General features: G+C 41.9%; 1 protein-coding gene and 1 pseudogene across 1 annotated transcript in view; one reads left to right on the top strand and one right to left on the bottom strand.

The window, feature by feature from the left end:
• SNX24 (sorting nexin 24) overlaps positions 1-22,887 on the bottom strand; it is a 156,105-nt gene that overhangs the window by 65,065 nt on the left and 68,153 nt on the right. The window contains exon 5 of the mRNA XM_029941154.1: positions 7,967-8,050. Within this exon, the coding sequence (XP_029797014.1) occupies positions 7,967-8,050 (84 nt within the window). The remainder of the gene's footprint in view (positions 1-7,966; positions 8,051-22,887) is intronic.
• On the top strand, positions 16,221-17,052 carry LOC115294062 (annotated as a pseudogene).

Raw genomic sequence — 22,887 nt, 5'->3', positions numbered from 1 at the left:
AAATTGTATCATGTATCTTGAATGTATCATAGATAAGCTGCTATATAACGACTGCCACTTCAGATAGCTGTGAAATTAGGTGATTAACTAGTTGTTACTTAACCTTCTAATTTCTGTATAAGTCTAATTACATGAAATATAAGTTGGTGTTTTAATTTTTTACTTTGCTTTTCTGTTTGGAGTGTCATTGTAACTACTGTATTATAAATGACGGAAAATAATTGCATATGTTATAAAAATAAATTGTGTTATATTAAAAAAAATAATAAAATAAAATAAAATAAAAAAATAAAAAATAAATAAAGTGGCAGCTTGCTGGGGCACCTGGGTGGCTCAGTCGGTTAAGCGTCTGACTTCGGCTCAGGTTATGATCTTGCAGCTCCTGAGTTCGAGCCCCGCATCAGGCTCTGTGCTGATGGCTCAGAGCCTGGAGCTTCCTTCCAATTCTCTGTCTCCTCTCTTCCTCTGCCCTTCTCCCACTGGCAATCTCACTCTCAAATATAAATAAAACATTTAAAAATTTTAAAAAATTAAAAAATTAAGTGGTAAAAATAAATAAAACATAAAAAATAAAAATAATTTTAAAATGAAGTGGTAACTTGCTTTGTCCAGAGGTTATGCGGGCAGGTACCATGGGACAGAGGGGAAGCTGGCACAAGCTTAAGGCTCTTCCCGTCACCACAGCTCAGCCTCAAGAGTAGGGAGGAAACCCCATAACAGTTTTTTAAAAAAGGACACGAGGCTAAGAGTGAGCAGAGAAGAAGAGAGGGGGCCCTGCCTGGGTTGCAGTGTGGCGTGGGTGCCGGTCCCATGCGGGACCAGCGGGTACAAAGGAATTACTGGTATAACCTGGGAGTGAACTCAACTCCCACAAGAGAGACCATTGTTTTAGCCCCAATATTCCTCCAATTAATTCATAAACATGCAGAACGTCCTCTAAACATGCCATTTGCCAACTACTTATTTAATGCCTACTATGTGCCCAACACTAACAAGCAGTGAGGAAGATACAAAAGACAAGACACAGTCCTGACTTGTATATATAAAAAAAAAAGTATCTTCTAGTTAGACAAGACTTAGTTTTAATGATTTCTTAGACTTTAAAAAATTTTTTTAAATGTTTTACTTATTTTTGAGAGCGGGAGACAGCATGAGCAGGGGAGGGTCAGAGAGAGAGGGAGACACAGAATCTGATGCAGGCTCCAGGCTCGGTGCTAGCTGTCAGCACAGAAACCGGACACGGGGTTTGAACCCAGGAACTGTGAGATCATGACCTGACCCGAAGTCAGACTCAACCGACTGAGCCACCCAGACACCTCTTAGATGTTTTAAGTTTACGTAGAGATGCCGACTCTAAAAGAATAGGAGGAGGTACCTGGCTAGTTCAGGTGGTAGAGCAGGTGCCTTTGACCTTGGGGCCATGAGTTCGAGACCCATGCTGGGCATAGGGATTACTTTAAAAAAGTAATAATAAAATAAAGGAACAGGAATTCCAAGAACAAAGACCCAAGGGAATAAAATAAACTCAGATGAAAGAAGGAGAACATGAAGTTGTTTTAGTCTGGTTTATACAGATGAGGACAGAGAGGGAAGGCCAGTCAGCATGGCAAAGACAGACAGAAAGTGGTCTTCATGCACGGGAGGTGAGTGGGGAGACTAATTAGGCTGCCACGGCTGTTTTCTCCTAAGAAAGTGAGAAACAAGGTCGACTAGAAGAGGAGTTGGTGGTTGTCAGACTAATGGTCCCCACAGCCCCCCACAAAAGATGTCCATGTCCTGACCCTCAGAACCTGAGACTGTGTCACCTTACCTGGTGAAAGAATGGGCTTAAGTCAAGCACCGTGAGATGGGGACATTACCTGGGTTATGCAGGAACAGCCAATGGAATCTCAAGGGAGAGGCAGAAGTGTCGCCATCAGAGGTGGCAGAAGTAGGGACAGCAGAGGTGATGACAGAACCAGAACCTGCAGTGGCCTTACTGCTGGCTTTGGGGATGGGAGTGGCCACAAGCCACAGACTGTGAGTAGCATCTGCAAGTGGGAAAGGCAGGGAAACGAATTCTCTCCCAGAGCCTCCCAGGAGCAACGCAGCCCCGCCGACACATAATAAATGTGTGTTGCTTTAAGTCACTATGTCATGATGACGAATCCTACCAGTATTTAAAAACTAATAGTGAGTTTGAGATTACCAGTTGTGGGGTCAATGTCCGCGATACGGTCGACAATGTATTTGCACCAGAGAATGATGAAAATGGTGCTTGAAGGAAACTGATCTGTAGCAGAGAACGAACAGTTAAAGCAATACTTAGAAAATGAGTAAAACTCTGCCTTAGGAGGGAAGAGGAGAAGAGGAAAGGGAAAAATTAAATGGTGCATCCTATAGAAGTGTGGAAGAATGAATGAACAGGACTTGGTGACACTCTGAATACAGGAGGTAAGAGAAATGCGGGAAAGACCCCTCAGGTTTTAAGCCTTGTGGCTTCAGTGCACGTGATGGACAGAGGAGACGTAAGGAGGGCTGTCTAAGAGATGCCTCTAAACATATAACCACCATATAGGAGCCGCCAAACTTCAAGAGGCACCAAGATCACCAGAGATGCTAATGATTTAGAGGGCAGATAACTGGGGCGCCTGGGTGGCTCAGTCAGGTGAGCGTCCAACTCTTGATTTTGGCTCAGGTTATGATCTCACGGTTCGTGAGATGGAGCCCCACATGGGGCTCTGCACTAGAGCTCGGAGTCTGCTTGGGATTCTCTCCCTCCCTCTCTTTCTCTCTCTCTGCCCCTCACTGACCCATGCTGAATCTATCTCTCAAAATAAATAAACAAACATTTTTAATAAATAAAGAAAAATAGAGGGCAGATTACTGGGCTCCATCATGGAGATTCTAATTCAGCATATCTGGGTGGTCACAGATTCTGCACATCTCTCACTACTGTTCTGATACAGGTGGTCTAAAGTACACACTATGAAAAACAGCACTCTAGAAAAGCTAAGGGAGAATGGAGCAAGATAGTCATCACAGCTCTGGAAGAAATGGCCACTACCACTCAGAGTCTGAAAAGGTGAAAACTGACATAATAGATAACACACATATTTAAAGCTTTTGCAGATTAAAATAAATATCGTAGCCAAAAACCAGAAAGTACTTTCTGCAAATGGCTAAAATTTTATTAGCAGGCCATCCAAACTAATGGGTAAAAGCAAATGAGACCCCAGCACATAGATCAGTCCAAAACACAGGGAATACAACTTCTTCTTTTTTATTTTTATGTTTATTTATTTATTTATTTATTTATTTATTTATTTTTTGAGAGAGAGACAAAGAGAAACAAAACATGAGCAGGGGAGGGGCAGAGAGGGACACACAGAATCCAACGCAGGCTCCAGGCTCTAAGCTGTCAGCACAGAGCCCGATCCGGGATGTGAACTCATGAACCACAAGATCACAACCTGAGCTGAAGTCAGATGTTTGACCCCACTGAGCCAGCCAGGTACCCTAGGAATACAACTTCTAAATAAACTTCAGACACAACCAATGAAAACAGAAGCAAGGTAACATACATTGCTTGTCAAGTAAATAAATATTATTTAGGGGGGAAATATTCAAATGCAGTGAGATTCTGTGATATTTTCCAGTGTGCTGGTTGCATTTTAAATCTGCTGTAGCCATTCTGAAAAATAATTTGGTAGGATATATGCAAATCCTTTGACAGAGAAAGCTGCTTTTTGTAATCTAGCTTAAGGAAACTATTGTATCTAATATGGCTATCAATAATTGGAAGTTTACCATATGATGTACACACAATCTCATTTTGTTTGTAAAATATCCTATGACATTAGTACTGTAAGTATTCCCATTCGACAAATGGGCAACGTGTGACACAGAAAGATCTCATAACTTTCTCTATGAACTTGACAGCCAGGAGGAGGTGAGGGCAGACTCAGGAACATTCTGCTTCTGGAGCCTACATACCTAACTTCTACACCATAATTACCACCATGGAGAAACACGGCTAGCCCAGCAGCATCTGGGTTACTAAAAGATTGAAGAAAAGAGGGGCATGTGGCCGGCTCAGCGGGCGGAGAAATCGACTTGATCTTAACGGCTGTGATTCTGAGCCCCACACTGGGTATGGAGAATGCTTAAAAATAAAATCTTAAAAAAAATTTCCAAGAAAAGAAGGAAATAGCTATTATGGTAGGATAGTAGAAATATGTGTGGGTAATAATGGGTTATTTACCCTGTCCTCAAACTTTCTGTAAGGTTTAGCTTTATAGTGTAAAAATTACTAGAGAGGGAAAAAAAATAAACGATCAAACAAAAAAATATCTCCTGAATGTTTCTAAAAAATACAAAGAAATCCTGAGGGAAGTGTAAACAAAGGGGAGAGTATAGGGTGCCTGGGTGGCTGAGTTGGTTAAAAATCTAACTCTTGATTTTGGCTCATGCTTCAGGTCATGATCTCACAGTTTGTGAGTTAGAGCCCCACACTGGGCAATGCACTGACAGTGTGAAGCCTGCTTGGGATTCTTTCTTGTTCGTCTCTCTGTCCCTTCCTCTCCTTGACTTGCACGTTCTCTCCCTTCCTCTCAAAAATAAATAAACTTAAAAAAAATTATAGGTGTGCCTGGGTGGCTCAGTTGGTTGGGCCTTTGACTTCGGTTCAGGTCATGATCTCCCTATATGTGGGTTTGAGCCCTGCCTCAGGCTCTGTGCTGACAGCTTGGAGCCTGGAGCCTGCTTCAGATTCTGTGTCTCCCTCTCTTTTTGCCCCTTCCCTGTTCACACTCTGTCTCTCCCAAAATAAATAAACATTAAAAATTTTTTTAAAAAAATTATTTAAAAAATAATCATAAAATTGGGAGAATAATCATCAAGAACCTTTTTAACAGTCTCAGTTTCGGCCTCTAACTTAGCCTGACAATAAGCCAGGAAGCATTTTTGTGTCTGAGGAACACAGAGGAGCTATGCACCTATTATTCTAAAGCTGCAAAGCACCTGTTAATAGCTCATATATCATTTTAGAATTAACTTGGGGACACTGGACAAACACTTGTAACAAGTGAGAAATACAATGTAACGTGTCAGAAAAACCAGGACACTAGCAACAGAGCAAATGGTACACACTGCAGAAACAGTCGAGTATTTCAAGAAGACTACATAATAGACTTGACTGAACTTAGAGGGAAAACATTTTCGATAAAAATATAACATGCAAGGGGTGCTTGGCTGGATCAGTCGGTGGAGCGTGCAACTCGTGCGTGATCTCAGAGTTGTGAGTTTGAGCCCCACGCGGGGTATAGAGATCGCTTAAAAATAAAATCTTAAAAAGAAATAGCACTCACAAAACTCAAATATGGAAACCGGGGTATGAGAATGTAATCAAAGGGTCCAGGTGTACAGTGTGCAGCAGTGATCAGTAGAGTTTGTGTATTCCAAGTAAATTTTTGGCTGATTTCAATCCTTTTAAAAAAAAATTTTTTTTAATGTTTTTTAATTTAATTTTGAGAGACAGAGAAAGACAGGGCGAGCAGGGGAGGGTCAGAGTGAGAAGGAGACACAGAATCTGAAGAGGCTCTAGACTCTGAGCTAGCTGTCGGCCCAGAGCCCGATGCAGGGCTCGAACCCATGAACCGTGAGATCATGACCTGAGCCGAAGCCAGATGCTTAACTGACTGAGCCACCCAGGCGCCCCTGACTTCAATCCTTAACACAAGCATACAGTCAAGAGGACAGATTTCTGGATTCTGCACCCCATAGCATAATATCCACCTAACTAGATTCTATGGTAACCTTGTAGCCAAATCTAAGGAAGTTGTAATGAGGCAAGTAAAGGAGACTTTGGGCAGTGGCCTTCTGTCCTATGACACAGAGGCAAGTCAATCTGCAACTAAAACTCCGCCTGACAGATCTATTTTTATCTCTGTGTCCCAGCCAGGATGTTCGAAACATGCAAAATTGAGACATTTGAGAATTTCTACTCTCTCAACTCTGAGAGGCCTGATGATATAAGAACAGCCAACCTTCTTAAGAGAACTGCAGAAATTGCGGCAAGAATCCCAGAAAACCTAGGAATATTTTCCCGGCCCTGCGTATCTAAGAACGGCCTGTAATCACCGGGGAGAAAATGAAATCCTGTTCGAGAAGAGAAGAAGAGGAACGGGCCTGCCCTGGGTCAGAAGCACGGCAGGCTCCCGCTCGGGCGGGCCTAATTGGCAGTCACCCAGCTGTGCCTGGGGCGGAGCTGCTCCCGGTGCGTGCTGGGGACAGCTGGGCTGTGTCGAGGTCCTGGTGAGCTGGGAGGTTAGCAAGGCGGCCTGCATGTTGACAGGCGTCCCAGTCCGTACTCTGGGCATCAGAGGCTGAGCCGGGGTGCGGATCTGGTTTTAATCTCAGCGTAAGAATGTATTACATGAGGTGCCCAGCAGAAATCTCCGTAGGATCTGCTTCCAGGAAAAACCAGCAAACAGAAACAGAAGCCCTCGCGAAGGCCCCGAGACCCAGACCCCAGGCTTGCTCCTCTCTGAGACCCCTGGGGCGGGAGCTTTCTCGAAGGCTAACGGCGACAGCTGGTCTAAATCTGTACTCACCTGTGTGGTTTCTTTTGGAAGTGAGTCTGAATTTAACAAAATTTTAATTGAAGTGTGACTTTTCGGTTGTTCCCTGCTATCCTAAGCGAAAAGTGTACAGAGGAAACAGTCACTGATTTCTCAATAGTCTCCTGTTAAAGTTTAAACGGAACACTCCATTTTCCAGACTAAAAAAAAAAAAGTGGGGCAATGTACTTAAAAAAAATACTAAAGAAATTATCATATAGAGAAAGCACACTATCATGTGATTTATGTACTGACAATTTCCAGAAAAAGAGGTCTTTAAATTTTTTTTTAATGCTTTTTATTTATTTCTGAGAGACAGAGACAGTGTGAGCAGGGGAGGGTCAGAGAGAGAGGGAGATGCAGAATCTGAAGCAGGCTCCAGGCTCTGAGCTAGCTGTCAGCACAGAGCCTGATGTGGGGCTTGAACCCACGAACTGTGAGAACATGACCTGAGCCGAAACCGGATGCTTAATCGACTGAGCCACCCAGGTGCCCCTAAGAGGTCTTTAATAAAATTAAAAGGACAGACTACCTTTCTTCACATATTCACTTAGTATCTTCCTATCTAACATCTGTCCATCTAACTTCTTACCTAATAAAGTAACAGAAATGAAGAAAATGAATAACAGCATACGTTTACGTGTGTGTGTGTGTATATTCACCATGTGTATAGATCCACATATGTACATATACATTCACAAAATATGTCTAGCTATTAAGGTAATGTCAGCACCACAAAAATAATTTCTAACCTGCAGAATATTAAATTGTGGCAGAAAATAAAAAGTATTCAGTCTTCTATTCTTTACCATTTCTTCCCAAACTCAGTCATTCCTTTTGGATTCTTGTGTTTTTTATCTCAGATTTTTAATGAAATGAATCCAGGAACTCAAATGCCAATCTTACAAAGTGGCCTTTACAATTCAAAAGAATTATACATGTTCTCCTTTTACATTTTCCCCAAATGTTCATGGATACATGTGCCAAGCACACTACCTTTTCCAGATACACGCAAGTTGATTTTAATACATTTCTCCCTGTAAAATCATCATTTGCTTTTTCTTCCCTTTTTGTAAAGCACATTAAGTGTATTTCATGGATGACATAAGGCCTGAGTCTTATTCTTTGTGAAGCCATAACACCTCAACAGCTTGCAACCTCACATTCATTTATGTAAAAGAACTTAACAGAAAGCCCACCAACTCAAAAACCAGGCTTTTAAGAGACTGACTAATTTAAAGGAAACCCTGAGTCACGATAAGAAAAACCATACTGTTCCAGAAAATGTTAATACCCTCAGGCAACCCAGAATGCAGGCTTAACCTTTAGCATCTAACGTATAAGGAAAAAGGAAAAAGAAAAGTTACCTTTTTGTGCAAGGCATGAAATTCGCTGTATCTTTTTTCAACAAAATGTTTTCTTCCATTCATTAGCACTTCTATCTTAAACACCTAAGGAAAAAAAAATTTAAAAAGATTAATTCCACCAGTCCCAACCCCAGGGTTGTCTGATGTGGGAAGTTTGTGACCATGATATATTTCATCCCTTTAATTACAGGAGCTGATCTCCCAAACCCCAGCAGGCTCAGGAGACCCCGGTCCAACGGCACTGATTAATGAGCCCTCCAGCCGAATGCTTTAGGTAGTACAAAGTGAAGTCTCACGACAGAAACTTAAATGCATTCAGACGCTCCTTAACTTTTTACATCTGAGCGCATTCCTGCCTTAAAACTGTTTGACCAGGGAGTATGGTGGTATTGAAGTAAAGTGTCTGACAACAGCGAGGGTCTGGTAGATACGGAGGGCTGAAGCATTCCGTCACGGGTGGGGATTTTGACGCCTGGGCGTGTCGTGTCACTCATCAGGCAAACAGCAGTGCATTTTAGGTTAATTTCTTTCTAACCTGCATATTCATCTCTAGCCTCAGCCGGGCTTATTCCGCTGTTTGCAAAACAGGGAAAATGTAGTAAAGGCTCATTTTCCCTGCGTGATGCCAGTGACAGCTTGCGTTCCCACCTCCAGAAGGTTGAAAGGCCAGAAGAAAAGGCTCTCTGGGTGCGCTAATTAGTAGGCACTGACATGACATTTTCTTGATTCTTAGGTCAGTGGGTCAAGACTGGGAACAAGGGGTGGGAAATATTGTGAAGTCCTCATGAAAACAGGATGTTGAGGTAGGGTGGGGGAAGGGTGCTTAGCAAGAATGGAAGAGAAGGTGATCTGTTATTTTCAAGAGTTTGTCTTGGACTCGTGCTCTGCAGAGCGAGATGTGGTCAACACCCAGATGAAGGAATATTCTTCAGTTACTTAGTAAGCCTAATTTGCTCTTTCAGTCACCCTTCTGGGAAAAAACTAAACTTGAGATCACAGGACACTAAAGAGTGTTAAAAGCATGCTTACTTTAACCCTAAAGAAAACTACTTAACATTAGCACATGAAATATGAAGTCACACACCATGATTATGAAATCAGATCCCCCCTGGCTCTGTATTTATACTTTAGATGTTTTACTTTTTTGAAAAGACAAAATTATGTCATCGAACGCAAACTTGTATATTTGTACTTCTTCGAATCAGAAATAAAGTCTTCGGTTGTATGACTCGGTTTAAGAAACGTGCTTTTATTAAGCAAATGGTAAATAATTATCAATTTAATCAATATTTTATACTAGCATTTGGTTTTTCAGGAAATCCCCCCAAAAATACTTTCCTTTGGTCAATTAGTGAAAATAGAAACTATATTCTTCTAAAAACATATCCATATGCTTCGAAGTCTCAGATATATGTATATTACTTTTTTAGAAAAAAAATGTTTCCTAATTCACTAAAGAAATTTTTCTCCTTCAAAGATGCTGCCAGGAATCCGATGAGGAAAACACCCTGAGAAACCCAAACAAAAGAAGCACACAGCTCCCACATCCGGCTTGCTTAATAGGATGCAGAATCCTTTCCAGTGTCAGGTCCCAGAGTTAAAGCAGGACAGTGTGGGGTCAGTAAAAGTAGTTTCCATCTGCTGAACCACATGGGAGGAGGGAAGCTATATTCTGAGTCCAGTTACATGAGGCTTCACCACAAAATCTACCACCGTAGATAGAGAAGGAAGTGATGGGTTGGTGGAGGGAGGGGACTGGGGGCTGGGCTGGATGGGGGATGGGCATTAAGGAGGACACTTGTCCGTGATGAGCACCGGGTGTTCTGCGTAAGTGATGAATCGATGGATTTTACTCCTGATACCAATATTGCACTGCACGTTAACTAATTAGAATGTAAACGAAAATGTGAAAACAGAAAACAAAAAATACCACTTTAATTGGTCTGTGTGCTGCCGAACGCACAGAAGGAGAAAGGTGAAGACTCAGAAAGGCTCAGCCTACTGGGTCACCCCTCAGGGTCACCCTCTTGCAGGTCAGCAGTAAGACACATCACACAGAGGCTGCCTCAGTCGTCGCTTCTATCCACCAGGTGGCTCCGTTACTAGGTTCCACAGTTACTTTCAGTCACTCAGTTCATGGGGGTGAGCAGGTGGGTGGGGTGGGGGTAGGTATACACACGTGGGCGTGCACACACGCAGACACCATGTGTGGTCCATTTTCATGCTTATATTATTACTGTGTTGCCATTTAAAAAATGTACAATACACCTAATATCGTTAGGGGTTTTTCTTCTAAATTCTGGGACAGTATCTTGGAAAGGAAGTTGGTTACTCAGAATTTCCAGGACAATGTGAAGCAAGAATGAAATCAATTTCATAAATCTTTTTTTCCTCAGGGGTGGCTGCGTGGCTCTGTCAACTGAGAGTCCAACTTGGGCTCAGGTCACAGTGTTTCGGTTCATGAGTTCGAGCCCCGGGTGTGGCTCTGTGCTGACAGCTGGCAGCCTGAAGCCTACTTGGGGTTCTGTGTCTCCCTCTCTCTCTGCCCCTCCCCACTTGCACATGTGTGCTCTTTCTCTCTCTCTGAAAAATAAACATTAAAAAAAATTTCTTTTAATCTTATATTCCTGAAATCCAGAGCAGTCCCCACCACCCACCGGCCCAGTTCTTCTTTTAAGAGTTTCTGATACATGTTGTCCCTGCTGCCTGGGACATGTTTTCCCTGCTTTGTTTTCCTGGCAAACTCATTGTAGCCGCTACCTGCCTCTAAGGTTGGGACAGGCAGTGCCGGCAGAGGCTGGGAAAGCGAGCAGCACAGTACCTGTGTCATTCGTTTGTTTCTTTAGCAGATATTTGCTGAGGGACTTGAGGGACTGCCCGGGGGTTGCGCCAGGCTCTGGGGATCCAGCAGTGAACAAGGGAGACAGGAGCTCAGGCTTCAGGGCACACGCAGCCTGTCTGTGAGGCAGGCTGCCTGTAAACACACGAGTGAGCATCGTGCGGTCAGGCAACGAGAAGCAGGGTCGTGAGACAGAACTGAACGGGGTGCTGTTTCCAGGAGCGTGCTCCCAGAAGGCTCCCGACAGAGGCGGGAGAGCTACAACGTCTGGAGAGACATACCCGGAAAAAGTTCGGCGTGGCTGCCTCTGGAGCTGCAGACTGGGCTGGGTGGGTGGGTGGACACGGGCTTTTTTTTTTTTTTTTAATTCTGCTTAAAAATTAAAAAAAAATTTTTTTAATGTTTATTTATTTTTGAGAGACAGAGCATGAGTGGGAGAGGGACGGGGGGCGGGGGGCGGAGGAGACACAGAATCTGGAGCAGGCTTCAGGCTCTGAGCTGTCAGCACAGAGCTGGATGCAGGACTCGAACTCATGAACCGTGATATCATGACCCGAGCTAAAGTCGGATGCTTAACTGACTGCACCACCCAGACACCTCCTCAAAATCTTGTTTAAGTTAAAGCCGAGGTCAGGGTGATTTCCACTTTTGTTCAGGATGGCTTAACAGGGAGCCCACTTGAAACTCAAAACTGGACAAAATATATGGAAAGGATGGCTCTCAAGACATTAGATATAAGGCAATGAAGAAAAATGAGAGGCAAAAGAAACGAAATGGGGCCTATGGTTACGCAGGCAGAGCCCTAAGGCCCCCTGAGTTAGGGCGGGCGTGAGGACAGGGCCTGGACAAGAGTGAGGGGCACACACAGAGGACTCCTGCGACCCGCCGGTGCTTGCTCCCTCCCATACTCCTCTGAATCCTCCTCAACACACGGGACTGGACACATTTGCCCAAGGATGGAAGACACTAGAGAGAAGAGTGTGCAAAGCTCACAGACAACCTGGCATACAGCCTGTCCCCAGACGTCAGGGTACAAAACCTTGTAATTCATGAGGCACTAGTCAGAGTTCTCAGAGAGGTCTTGCCTCAGCAGTGGGATGAAATTAACTGTGGACTATAGGCCCCTTTAGTCCAGGGTAAAACAACAACAAAGAAACATTAAAAGCAAAACCTGGAGAGTACACACTGTTTTCAAGTAACTTAACGACATGCCAGGACAAAGCTCAACAATATTTTTAGGAACATAAAAGTATCTAGTATCCAATGAGATAAAATTTACAGTGCCTGGCAACCAATCAGAAAGAAGCAGGAAAATACAAGTCATAAGAAAACCCAATATAGAGAAATCGATACAGAAATGACACATGATAAAATTAGACAAAAGCATTAAAATTATTTTTATAAGGTAATTTCTTATATTTAAGATCCAAAGGAAAGGCTGACCACGACCATGGAGGATACTAAAAAGACACATCCAAAGGAAAGGCTGACCACGACCATGGAGGATACTAAAAAGACACACAGCAAGTCTGGGTCCCACTGATGAAATAACAGTGTCTGTGATTAACCTAATAATATAATGTATAGGATTTATAATAGATTAGATGTCGCAAAAGAAAAGGTAACTGATGTTAAAGACTAGCAACAGCAACTATCCCAAATGAAAGAGAGAAAGGGGAAAAAAAAACCACAAGAAATAAACAGAGCATCAGTAAACTACAGGACCACCTGAAACAGCAGGATGTATGTATAACTGGAGTCCTTGCAAAAGAGGAGAGACAGGAGATGGGGCTGGTGGAAAAGACAAATAAATTTAATGAAATCATGACCAAACTTTTTTCCAAATTGGATGGAAACTATAGCCCCAAAGATCAAAGAAGATTAATGTATCCAACTACAAAAAACATGCGAAAAAATCTAAGGCAAATTCTTTAAAACCAGTAAGTAAGAGAAAAATCTGAAAAGCAGCTGGAGGGAAAAAAGAGACATTAAGTAGAAAAAAAAGGTCAGTCTGACACCAAATTTCTCAAGTATTTCTATAAATAACCAAGTGTACAAGAGTGATTCAATACATATATATTCACGTTTTTAAACATCAGAGAAATAAATGCTATGTAAAGTATAATGTATGAAATGTACAATTTAAAGCTCATTACATTTTTACTCATTATTTTTAAAGTATTTCAGTACTCCCCAATCAAATGGTAAAACAACAATGACAACAAGGACTTTTCTAGCACTTACTATGTGCAGACACGGCTCCAAGCTCTTCACTCATAATAACCAGTATTTAATTCTCACAATCTCATGAAATAGGCACCACTATCCCCATTTTACAGGGCAGGAAACTGAGTCATGGATTAAGTAACTTGCTCATAGAAGAACTGCATTTCGGACCCAATAACTTGGCTCCTGGATCTGCTTTTGAAAGCACTGCACAATACTGACTCCCAGGAAGCCCCATTCCATGGGGGAAATGTTCTGGAATAATGACAACCCCTTCCATTTATTCTCTGGAGATTCTGTCCTTTGGATAGGGCTTTGCAGGAGCAGAAGACACCTGGCAGGGACAGGAATGGTGGTGTCCTGATGTCTCTGCTCTCAACTATTTGGAAATTGTGCTCCTATCAATGGAACCAGATCACTGATCTATAGAAAAAGCATACAACTCTGAAGAGTACAAGGTACTTTTTTATATTACCTCTTCCTATCAGGCTCTGTGCTCACACTAAGCCCTCAATCTCCTTATTCTGTGGTTCCAAATGTTAGTTTCTATGGTATTTTGTAAAAAAAAAAAAAAAAAAAGTAAAATGTACTTATGAGAAAAAAAGTTTCAAAAAGTTCAGACTGTAAACTTAAACGTATGAGTTTCTTACAGAAGAGACTTGTGTAAGTTCTTGCCAGTTCAAGAGGCATCTTAAATGCTCTTTCAGAAGAGTTCCCATACATATCAGCTCTGTAGGTCCACATGTATATACAAGTTGTTAATTTTCTTACACAACTGGAGCCGCATCACACAGCTGTACTACTTCTTCTGCTATTGTTATTTTTTACCTTATTTTGTTTATTTAATACATATTGAACATCTTTGCTTATCAGTGCATTTTGAAATCCCTAATTCTCTAATGCCTACCTAGTACTCCTATGTATAATTGCTACCGTACTTTAATGAGGACCCTAAGGTAGATACTAAGTTCCTGTAGTATTCTGTACATACATACATACATATATATATGTGTGTGTGTGTGTGTATACACACATTCCATATGCATATGTTTATGTGTGTGTGTGTATATGCATGTTTATACAGTTTACCCTTGAACAGTGCAGGGGCTAGGAGAACCAACCCCCTATACAGTCAAAAACCATATATAACTTCTGATTTCCCCAAAACTTAACTACTAATGGCCTACTATTGACTGGAAGCCTTCCTGATAACACAAACAGTTGATTAACACATACTTTGTATGTTATGTGTATTATACACTGTATTCTTATAATAAAGTAAGCTAGAGAAAAGAATATGTTGTAAAAAAATCATAAAGAAAAACTAAATAATACTGTACTATATTTACTGAATAAGAAAATCCACATATAAGTAGACCCACACAGTGCAAAACCATGGTGTTCAAGAGCCAGCTGTACAGATTTATGTATATTTGTACATATATATGTACATATATAATAGATATATTATTTTATATATGTACACATATATGTACATGTGTTATAGTATGTTTTATAATATGTTATATATAATATACACAATGTATTATATATGTACATATATTATAAAATACATGTAGGTATGTATGTTACATAACATTATCAAATCCATATTATATGAATATAATGTATCTATTATATGTGTTATATATTTGTATGTATACATTTTATAATACACATACATATATTCTATACATAGATAAATATTCCTTGTTTCAGTACACAGACTCACACACACACACACACACAATAAATTACCAAAAATTTTGCCAAATTTACCATTTATATTTACCAAGTTACAAACCAGCTAACAAGATACGGAATACATGAAATGCATATAACATATATAATATATATATGATATGTACATATATAGAACACAGAACATGTCAACACAACTTTAAAGACACTATTTCCATTCCTAAGTGTGGTTATGCTTACGTGTTAGAGGCAATTTTCTTCGTGATTGTATCTCTGAAATTAAACTGAAAGTCAAGGATAAAATATTTCAAAATGTGGGTTTACACCCAATTTTCCAAGAATATATTTTAAGAAATAAAATAAACTTAAGCTAAAGAAGGACTAACCCATCTAATAAATAACTTAAATGCCCGCCAAACACAGATGGGGATTCTATACACAAATAAAGCTTACAGTCCAGTGTTCCAAGCTGTCTGTGGGTCACAGAACTGTTGTGCTGAGAACCTGAGCTACACACAAATGGCAAGTACCTGCTTCGAATACGACTTTTCTTAGATATATTTTAATAGTTGTTCAATTAGCACAATATGGTCCAAATATTAACTCTAGGCCTGAAATCAACTCTGGGTTTGAAATATTCTTTTTTTTTTTATGTTTACTTATTTATTTTGACAGAGAGACCGTGTGTGTGAGCAGGGCAGGAGCAGAGAAACAGGGAGAGAGAGAATCCCAAACAGGCTCCACACTGTCAGCACACAGTCAGACGCAGACCTTGATCTAATGAACCATGAGATCATGACCTGAGCCAAAATCAATAGTCTGACGCTTAACCAACTAAGCCACCCAGACGCTCTGTATGCTCTTTCTGGACTAGAATAAGACAAGATAAAATTTAAGCTTTCTTTTTGTGATGTTTATTTTTGATAGAAAGAGAGAGAGAGAGAGAGAGAGAGAGAGAGAGGGAGGGAGGGAGGGAGGGAGGGAGGATGAGTGGGGGAGGGTCAGAGAGAGAGGGAGACATGGAAGCCAAAACAGGCTCCAGGCTCTGAGCTGTCAGCACAGAGCCCAACACAGGACTTGAACTCACGAATGCAAGATCATGACCTAAGCCAAAGTCAGGCACATTATTATTCACATGAAAAGGCACAAAAAGGCCATTCAATTGTGAACAAACTCAGAAAACAAAGGCCCACCCATATATTTTGAAAATAATTAATGAAGCTGCAGAATTGTCAAATGATAAATCAAAACTAAGAACTCAAAAATGTAAGTAATATATTTTTATATATTTAATATATATTTATATATAATTATTTTTATGTACTTATAGTTAATATAGTTTTAAATATATCTAACATATTTTTAATGTTTTAATATATAATTTATATTTGATATATAAGATAGATGATATATAATAAAATAAAAACGCATCAAAGTATATATCAAAAAATACATTAAAAGTAATATAGCTCTTTCCCATCTTGCAAGATGGTGGGCTAAAAAGCTGAGAAGCCAGCTGCGAAGGAGAAGAAACCTGAAGCCAAGAAGGCTGTTGCTGGTGGCAAGGTCAAGAAGGGTAACCCTAAGGCTAAAACGCCAAAGAAGGGGAAGCCCCACTGCAGCCGAAACCCAGTCCTAGTGAGAGGAATTGGCAGGTACTCCCGATCCGCATTCAAGGAAGGCCATGTACACGAGAAAGTATTCAGCAGCTAAATCGAGGACCGAAAAGAAAAAGAAGGAGAAGGTTCTTGCTACGGTCACAAAACCAGTCGGTGGTGACAAGAGTGGTGGTACCCGAGTGGTTAAACTCCGCAGGATGCCCAGGTATTACCCTCCCGAAGACGGGCCACGGCAAAAACCGTTCCGTCAGCACGTGAGGACACCGCGAGCATCACGCCGGGGACCACCCTGATCCTCCTCACTGGGCGCCACAGGGGCAGGAGGGTGGGTTTTCTGAAGCAGCTCAGCAGTGGTGCTTGTGACTGGACCTCTGTCCCTCAATCGTGTTCCTCTGCGGAGAACACATCAAAAATTTGTGATCGCCACGTCCACCAAAATTGATATCAGCACTGTGAAACTCCCCAAACACCTCACACATGCTTATTTTAAGAAGAAGCTGCGTAAACCCAGACACCAGGAAGGGGAGGTCTTTGATACCGAAAAAGAAAAATATGAGATCACAGAGCAGCGCGAGGTGGATCAGAAAGCTGTGGACTCGCAAATTCTGCCAAAAATCAAAGCTGTCCCTCAGCTTCAGGGCCACCTCCGCTCTGTGTCTGCTCTCACAAAAGGGCTTTACCCTCACAAACTGGTGTTCTGAGTGTCTTATAAAGAACCGAATTAAATAACGGCTCCATCAAAAAAAAAAAAGTAATATAAAGGCCAGCCATTGTTTCTGTCATCATCAGAGCCCGTGATCCACGGACAGAGGAGACGACTGTGGAGAAAGGCACCACGAGGAAGCGGCCGCCACGGACAGGAGGCTGACTTCTCCGGCAGGAAGCACGTGGTGGCTCCATGGACCGCGGAGACCGCGCTCTCACAAGCTACTTCGTTGCTCGCTTCTACAAAGACAGCATTTGTGGCTGACGTGCTTGTACCCAGAGAAATCAAAGAGTCTCCAGAAATCCACAGAAAGCCCAGTGCAAATTTTCAGCTGCATATGCCTTCAAAGTTTGATGGCGAGTTATCTTTACCACGGAATTCCACATTCAGGCAAATTCTCCCCTAAGAAGAAAGTGAAGTGCTCTTTTCAGACACACAGGAGCACTTTATGGAGTGTGTAGACTTTGATGTGATTTTCTTTGAAGTTATTTCTTGAAAATGGAATTTTTTGGGGGGCTCCTGAGTGGCTCAATCAGTTAAATGTCTGCCTTTTGGCTTCAGCGCAGGTCATGATCTCACAGTCGTGAGGCTCTGCATTGACAATGTGGGGCCTGCTTAAAATTCTCTCCCCTGCCCCACCCCCCATTACTCCTCTTGCTCTCTCTCTCTCAAAATAAATAAACTTTAAAGAATGTAGTTTTTTTTTTTTAAAGGAAAGCCAAAAAACTTGTGGCCCTAACCTAGAAACAAATGGTTGAGGGAAGCCAGGGTGGCTCAGTGGGTTATGCGTCTGACTTTGGCTCAGGTCATTATCTCACGGTTCGTTAGTTCCAGCCCCACATACAGATCCTCTGGCCTCCTCTCTTTCTGCCCCTCCCCCACTTGTGCTATCTCTGTCTCTCAAAAATGAACACTAAAAAAAATTTTTTAATGGTGGAAAAATCCTAAAATGGCAGCTCTGTAGCCCCCAAGATATTAGAATTAGAATAAGAAGCCATAGGGCTCCAAGAAGAAAACAGGTATGATGAATATCAATTAGAGTTAAGAAGGTTTTAGAGATGGGGTCAAGCATGTGTCTTTCTCTCCCAAGAAAAAAAAAAAGCTGCTTAAGAATTCTAAGAAAGCCAACGAAATAAAATGGTATACAATGTAATAAAGCCCCAAACATAAAGCAAAATAACTATAAAGCAAAATAAATGTAACCTTCATGAGATGAAGAAAAGAGTGGCTGTTTGAAATAATGCTTGGAACATTCTGGAGCGAGCAGGACAGACGTCATAATTTATAAGGCAACATTTCATCCTCTGCAGTTCAAACACTTGATTACAAAGTGAAAATATAAATAAATGTATGTACACACACATATATAATTATAACATCGGGAACATCAACTATTGTACTCAGTTTTTAGAATCAATCTGTACAATACAATTCGTTTTGCAGAACAGACTATAAATATTTGTTGTCAGTATAAAACGTAATGGCATAAGCAGCAGAAAGTAGGAGGTGAGTCGGGAGGCAAAGCAAATAGGGCTGAAATTATGTGCATCTTATATCACTGGTAATCAAAGGATACTGCTAAACATTGGTGGATGAAGAAAATGGTTCAAGTTACATTTACTTAATAAATATAAAGTCATGATGTTAATTTTTTAAAGATGAGATTAAAATCATATACATCATGGGAACTGAGGATGGAGGGGAGGTCCTGGAGGAGTGCGTGACCTCAGGTCCTATTTCAAAGTGGAAGGACACTAGAGATTTTCTAAGATTCAGACATCAAGAAATAGAGCTTTGGATATATTATTTAGGGTCAGGGTGCTTAAAACAAATGAGCAACTTTTCAACTAACTTCTGGTTCTGGAAAGTATCAGACACATTTTGTGTTTCCTTTTACATGTTCATGTAGTATTAGAAGTTTTCTGTGTGTACATATATTACTTTCAGACACCCTAATAATGACATAGTCTCTGCTAGACGTTTTCATTTTAAATCTCTCTGGTTGTAAAGGGAAGATGTTTCTTCAGTTTGCCAGTATTTATAGAACTACAGGTTTTCAAAGATTTTATTTTTAAGCAATCTCTACACCCAACGTTGGGGCTTGAACTCCCAATCCCGAGATCAAGAGTCGCGTGCTCCGCAGACTGAGCCAGCCAGGCATCCCTAGAATTACAAGGTTTCAGTCTAAATCCTAGTACTGACTAATTTTAGCTGCAGCTCCCTGACTGATTATTTGATTATGAAGTCTTCATTTTTCTTTTCCTCTTAAGCTGTATCTATATGACATAAATCCAATCAATCAATTCAGGGTGAGGGGAAAAATGCACTCAAATACATCACGTCATACATGCTGATTGGCTAACATAGTTTCTCATTAGTTTCAGTAGCATATAACTTTGACTTAGACTTTCTGGAAACAGTAAATACTGCTGGCTCTGTGCTTACCTGAATCGTCGTGGCAATGCACCAAATATGGTGTTAAATAACGAAGCGTTCTGAAAGACAGATGCTCTGTGAGCTTTCTCGGTCTCTTTTGTAACCTGCTTTGCAGGAATGAAAAGAGGTACCTTTTATGAGCACTACTTTCTACCTTATGCCTGTCTCTAGGTACCTTGGAGCCATAGCATCTCTGTTAATAAAATAATAATGACAAAATGATGCCAAATTATATTCGTTCGTTGGCTAATCAATGTCTTGGTGCTTTGTAAGATGCTCTGAAATGGAACGGGTAATTGCCAATTAGGAAGTGGGCAATAGTGTCCAGCAGGAGGCACAGAAGGGTTTCCAGGAGCACATGAGGCCCGCCTTCCTCCCAGGCTGCTTGGGCAGGAGATCTGGGCCTGAGAGCTTGTCATAGAGCAGGACAAAAAGAATCCATCATTCTCTCAAATTACTCATCTGTAAATTGTATCACCTCATCAGAAGCTCGTGGCTTCTGTGAAAAGAAGCAACTCTTCCTTCGGCCTCCAAACCCCTCCAGGGTCTGCACCGTGCCCCCCCCCCCCCCCCCCCCCCCCCCCCCCCCCCCCCCCCCCCCCCCCCCCCCCCCCCCCCCCCCCCCCCCCCCCCCCGCAGCATTGACCCATCCTGTTTCCCGCAGCTTTCCCAGAGCCAACGACAGCCGATGCCTCCCTAAACCCTCCCTCGGTTAGCCACCAGCTACATAGAGCATGATCACCCACCCTGGGGCTTCTGCTTCTGAGTGAGCCCTCCAGGCCAAGGAGTCCCATCCAGCCTCCATCCGGCCTCCGTTCCGGAGCCTCCCAGAACTTCAGGCATCACTGTCTTCCATACCTTCCCCTTAAACAGACTATCTACACGGCACAGTCATATTATTATTTTCTTTTAATGTTTATTTTTGAGAGAGAGAGAGAGAGAGAGAGAGTGAATGAGTGAATGGGGGAGGAGCAAAGAGAAAGAGAGGGAGACACAGAATCCAAAGCAGGCTCCAGGCTCTGAGCTGTCAGCACAGAGCCTGACACTCACAACCACGAGATCATGACCTGAGCTGAAGTCTGATTCTTAACAACTGAGCCATTAGGTGCCCTGGGGCCATCATATTACTAAAAGTGCAGTCACACTCTAAATTTCACCAAACATATCCCTATTGACTAGTTCATATAATACGTATTATACGTCTCAAACAAACTGGACTTTTTTTAAGGAGAAAAAGGATCACAGAGGAGAACCTACCACAATGTTGTAAGAAAGCATTTGTAATATACACTCACTGAAAAAGCAGGAGAAAATATTTTATCCATACAAAATTGTTGACACTATAAAATCTGTAGAACAGGGGCACTTGGGTGGCTCAGTCGGTTAGGCAGCCAACTTCAGCTCAGGTCATGATTTCATAGTTCGTGAGTTCAAGCCCACCTCGGGCTCTGTGCTGACAGCTCAGAGCCTGGAGCCTGCTTCAGATTCTGTGCCTCCCTCTTTCTCTAACCACCCCCTGCTCATGCTCTGTGTCTGTCTCTCTCTCAAAAATAAATAAACGTTAAAAAAATTTTTTTTAATCTGTAGAACAAATGACAAAGGAAATCAGTCAAGATGATGCCAGAGTGGTTGAATTACAAATTATCACAATTTTCCCTGTAATCTACATGTTTCATATTTCCTCAGATATTTACTGAACATCTCTATGTGCCAAGTACTTTGCTATACCCTATATTAAGAACAGCAGCTGCTAACTTTAAACTGTTGGTATTTATCTATTTTTATTTTAAGTAGGCTCCACTCCCCATGTGGGGCTTGAACTCATGACCCTGAGATTAGGAGGTGCAGGCTCTACATACTGAACCAGCCAAGCACCCCTACCATTTTTTAGTGCTTCCTATGTACTATGCAGTGTTCAAGGCACTTTCACTTATTAGATGGTTTAATCCATGGGAGACCCTACTGTTATTCCCATTTCATACGTGAGGAAACCAAGCCTTAACAGAGGCCCTTGGCTTAAAGACAGAGAACTAGGAATGGATTTGTAAACTCAGACAGTCTGGTCCCAAGGCCCACAGTCCACTAACTACAAAAACAGTGGTGCTGGGGCGCCTGGGTGGCTCAGTCAGTTAAGCCTCCGACTTCAGCTCAGGTCAGATCTCATGTTCATGGGTTCAAGCCCCGCATCAGGCTCTGTGCTGACAGCTAGCTCAGACCCTGGAGCCTGCTTCCAGTTCTGTGTCTCCTTCTTTCTCTGCCCCTCCCCCTCTCTTATTTAATGTTTTAAATAAAACATTAAAAATTTAAAAAAAACAGTGGTGAGCAAACCTATCATTCTAGCCTTTTGTGGTCCCTACGTAGAAGGATGAGAGAAATTAAGTAGTCAAAACAATATATAATTATGAGGTATGACACAAACTATAAAGGAAAAGTATTTTAAAAAGTATAAAAAAACCATGCTTATTTTTATTTTTTAATTTTTTAATATTTATTTAAAAAATTTTAATATTATTGAGTTTTGAGTGAGAGGGAATGAGAGAGAGCAAAGGAGGGGCAGGGAGAGAGGGAGACACAGAATCTGAAGCAGGCTCCAGGCTCTGAGATGTCAGCACAGAGCCCGACGTGGGGCTCAAACTCACGAACCATCATCAGACCATGACCTGAGCCGAAGTTGGACGCCTAACTGGCTGAGTCACCCAGGCCACTCAATGTTTATTTATTTTTGAGAGAGAAAGAGATAGATACAGAGTATGAACAGGGGAGGGGCAGAGAGAGGGGGAGACACAGAATCCAAAGCAGGCACCAGGCTCTTGAGCGGAGAGCAGAGAGCCCAATGTGGGGCTCAAACTCATGAGCCGTGAACCATGACCTGAGCCAAAGTTGGACACTTAACCAAGGGTGCCACCCAGGCATCCCTAAAATGCTTATTTTAAGAAGTCTATCTATGTACATAAGGGAAGACAAGATTTCTTCTCTGGAATCAGGGAAGCTTTCTTTCAAAAACTGATGTTTCTGAACAGACCTACAGTGAAGGTAGACAAAAGAAAGGCAAGCACTAGGCAGACCAAGTGCAAAGGCCCTGAGGCAGCAGGTGAGAGGAGCAAGAAGCTGAGTGCAGGACAGGCAGCCTAGAAGCACAGCACCTCTGTAAGAGGCTGGAGAGCGGACCAACAGTAAACGCAAAGGCTCAACAAGGACAGTTACCTAGTGCACAGGGCTCGGTTCTAGTCCCTGGAAAAGAAACTGTGAACAAGAGGAGGATCGCTAACAAAGTTCACTTAACGTTTGAATGGAAGGGAGACAAAGACAATCACACAGGTAAATGCGTATTAGCTGATGAGTGCTAGGAGGCAAAATAAATCAGGGAAATGAGGACAGAAAGAGAGCTTGGATG

The sequence above is a fragment of the Suricata suricatta genome, chromosome 6 (genome assembly GCF_006229205.1).
Source record: "Suricata suricatta isolate VVHF042 chromosome 6, meerkat_22Aug2017_6uvM2_HiC, whole genome shotgun sequence".
NCBI lineage: Eukaryota > Metazoa > Chordata > Mammalia > Carnivora > Herpestidae > Suricata > Suricata suricatta.
Note: the sequence above shows the minus strand (reverse complement) of the source record. Positions and strands in the feature narration are given on the sequence as shown.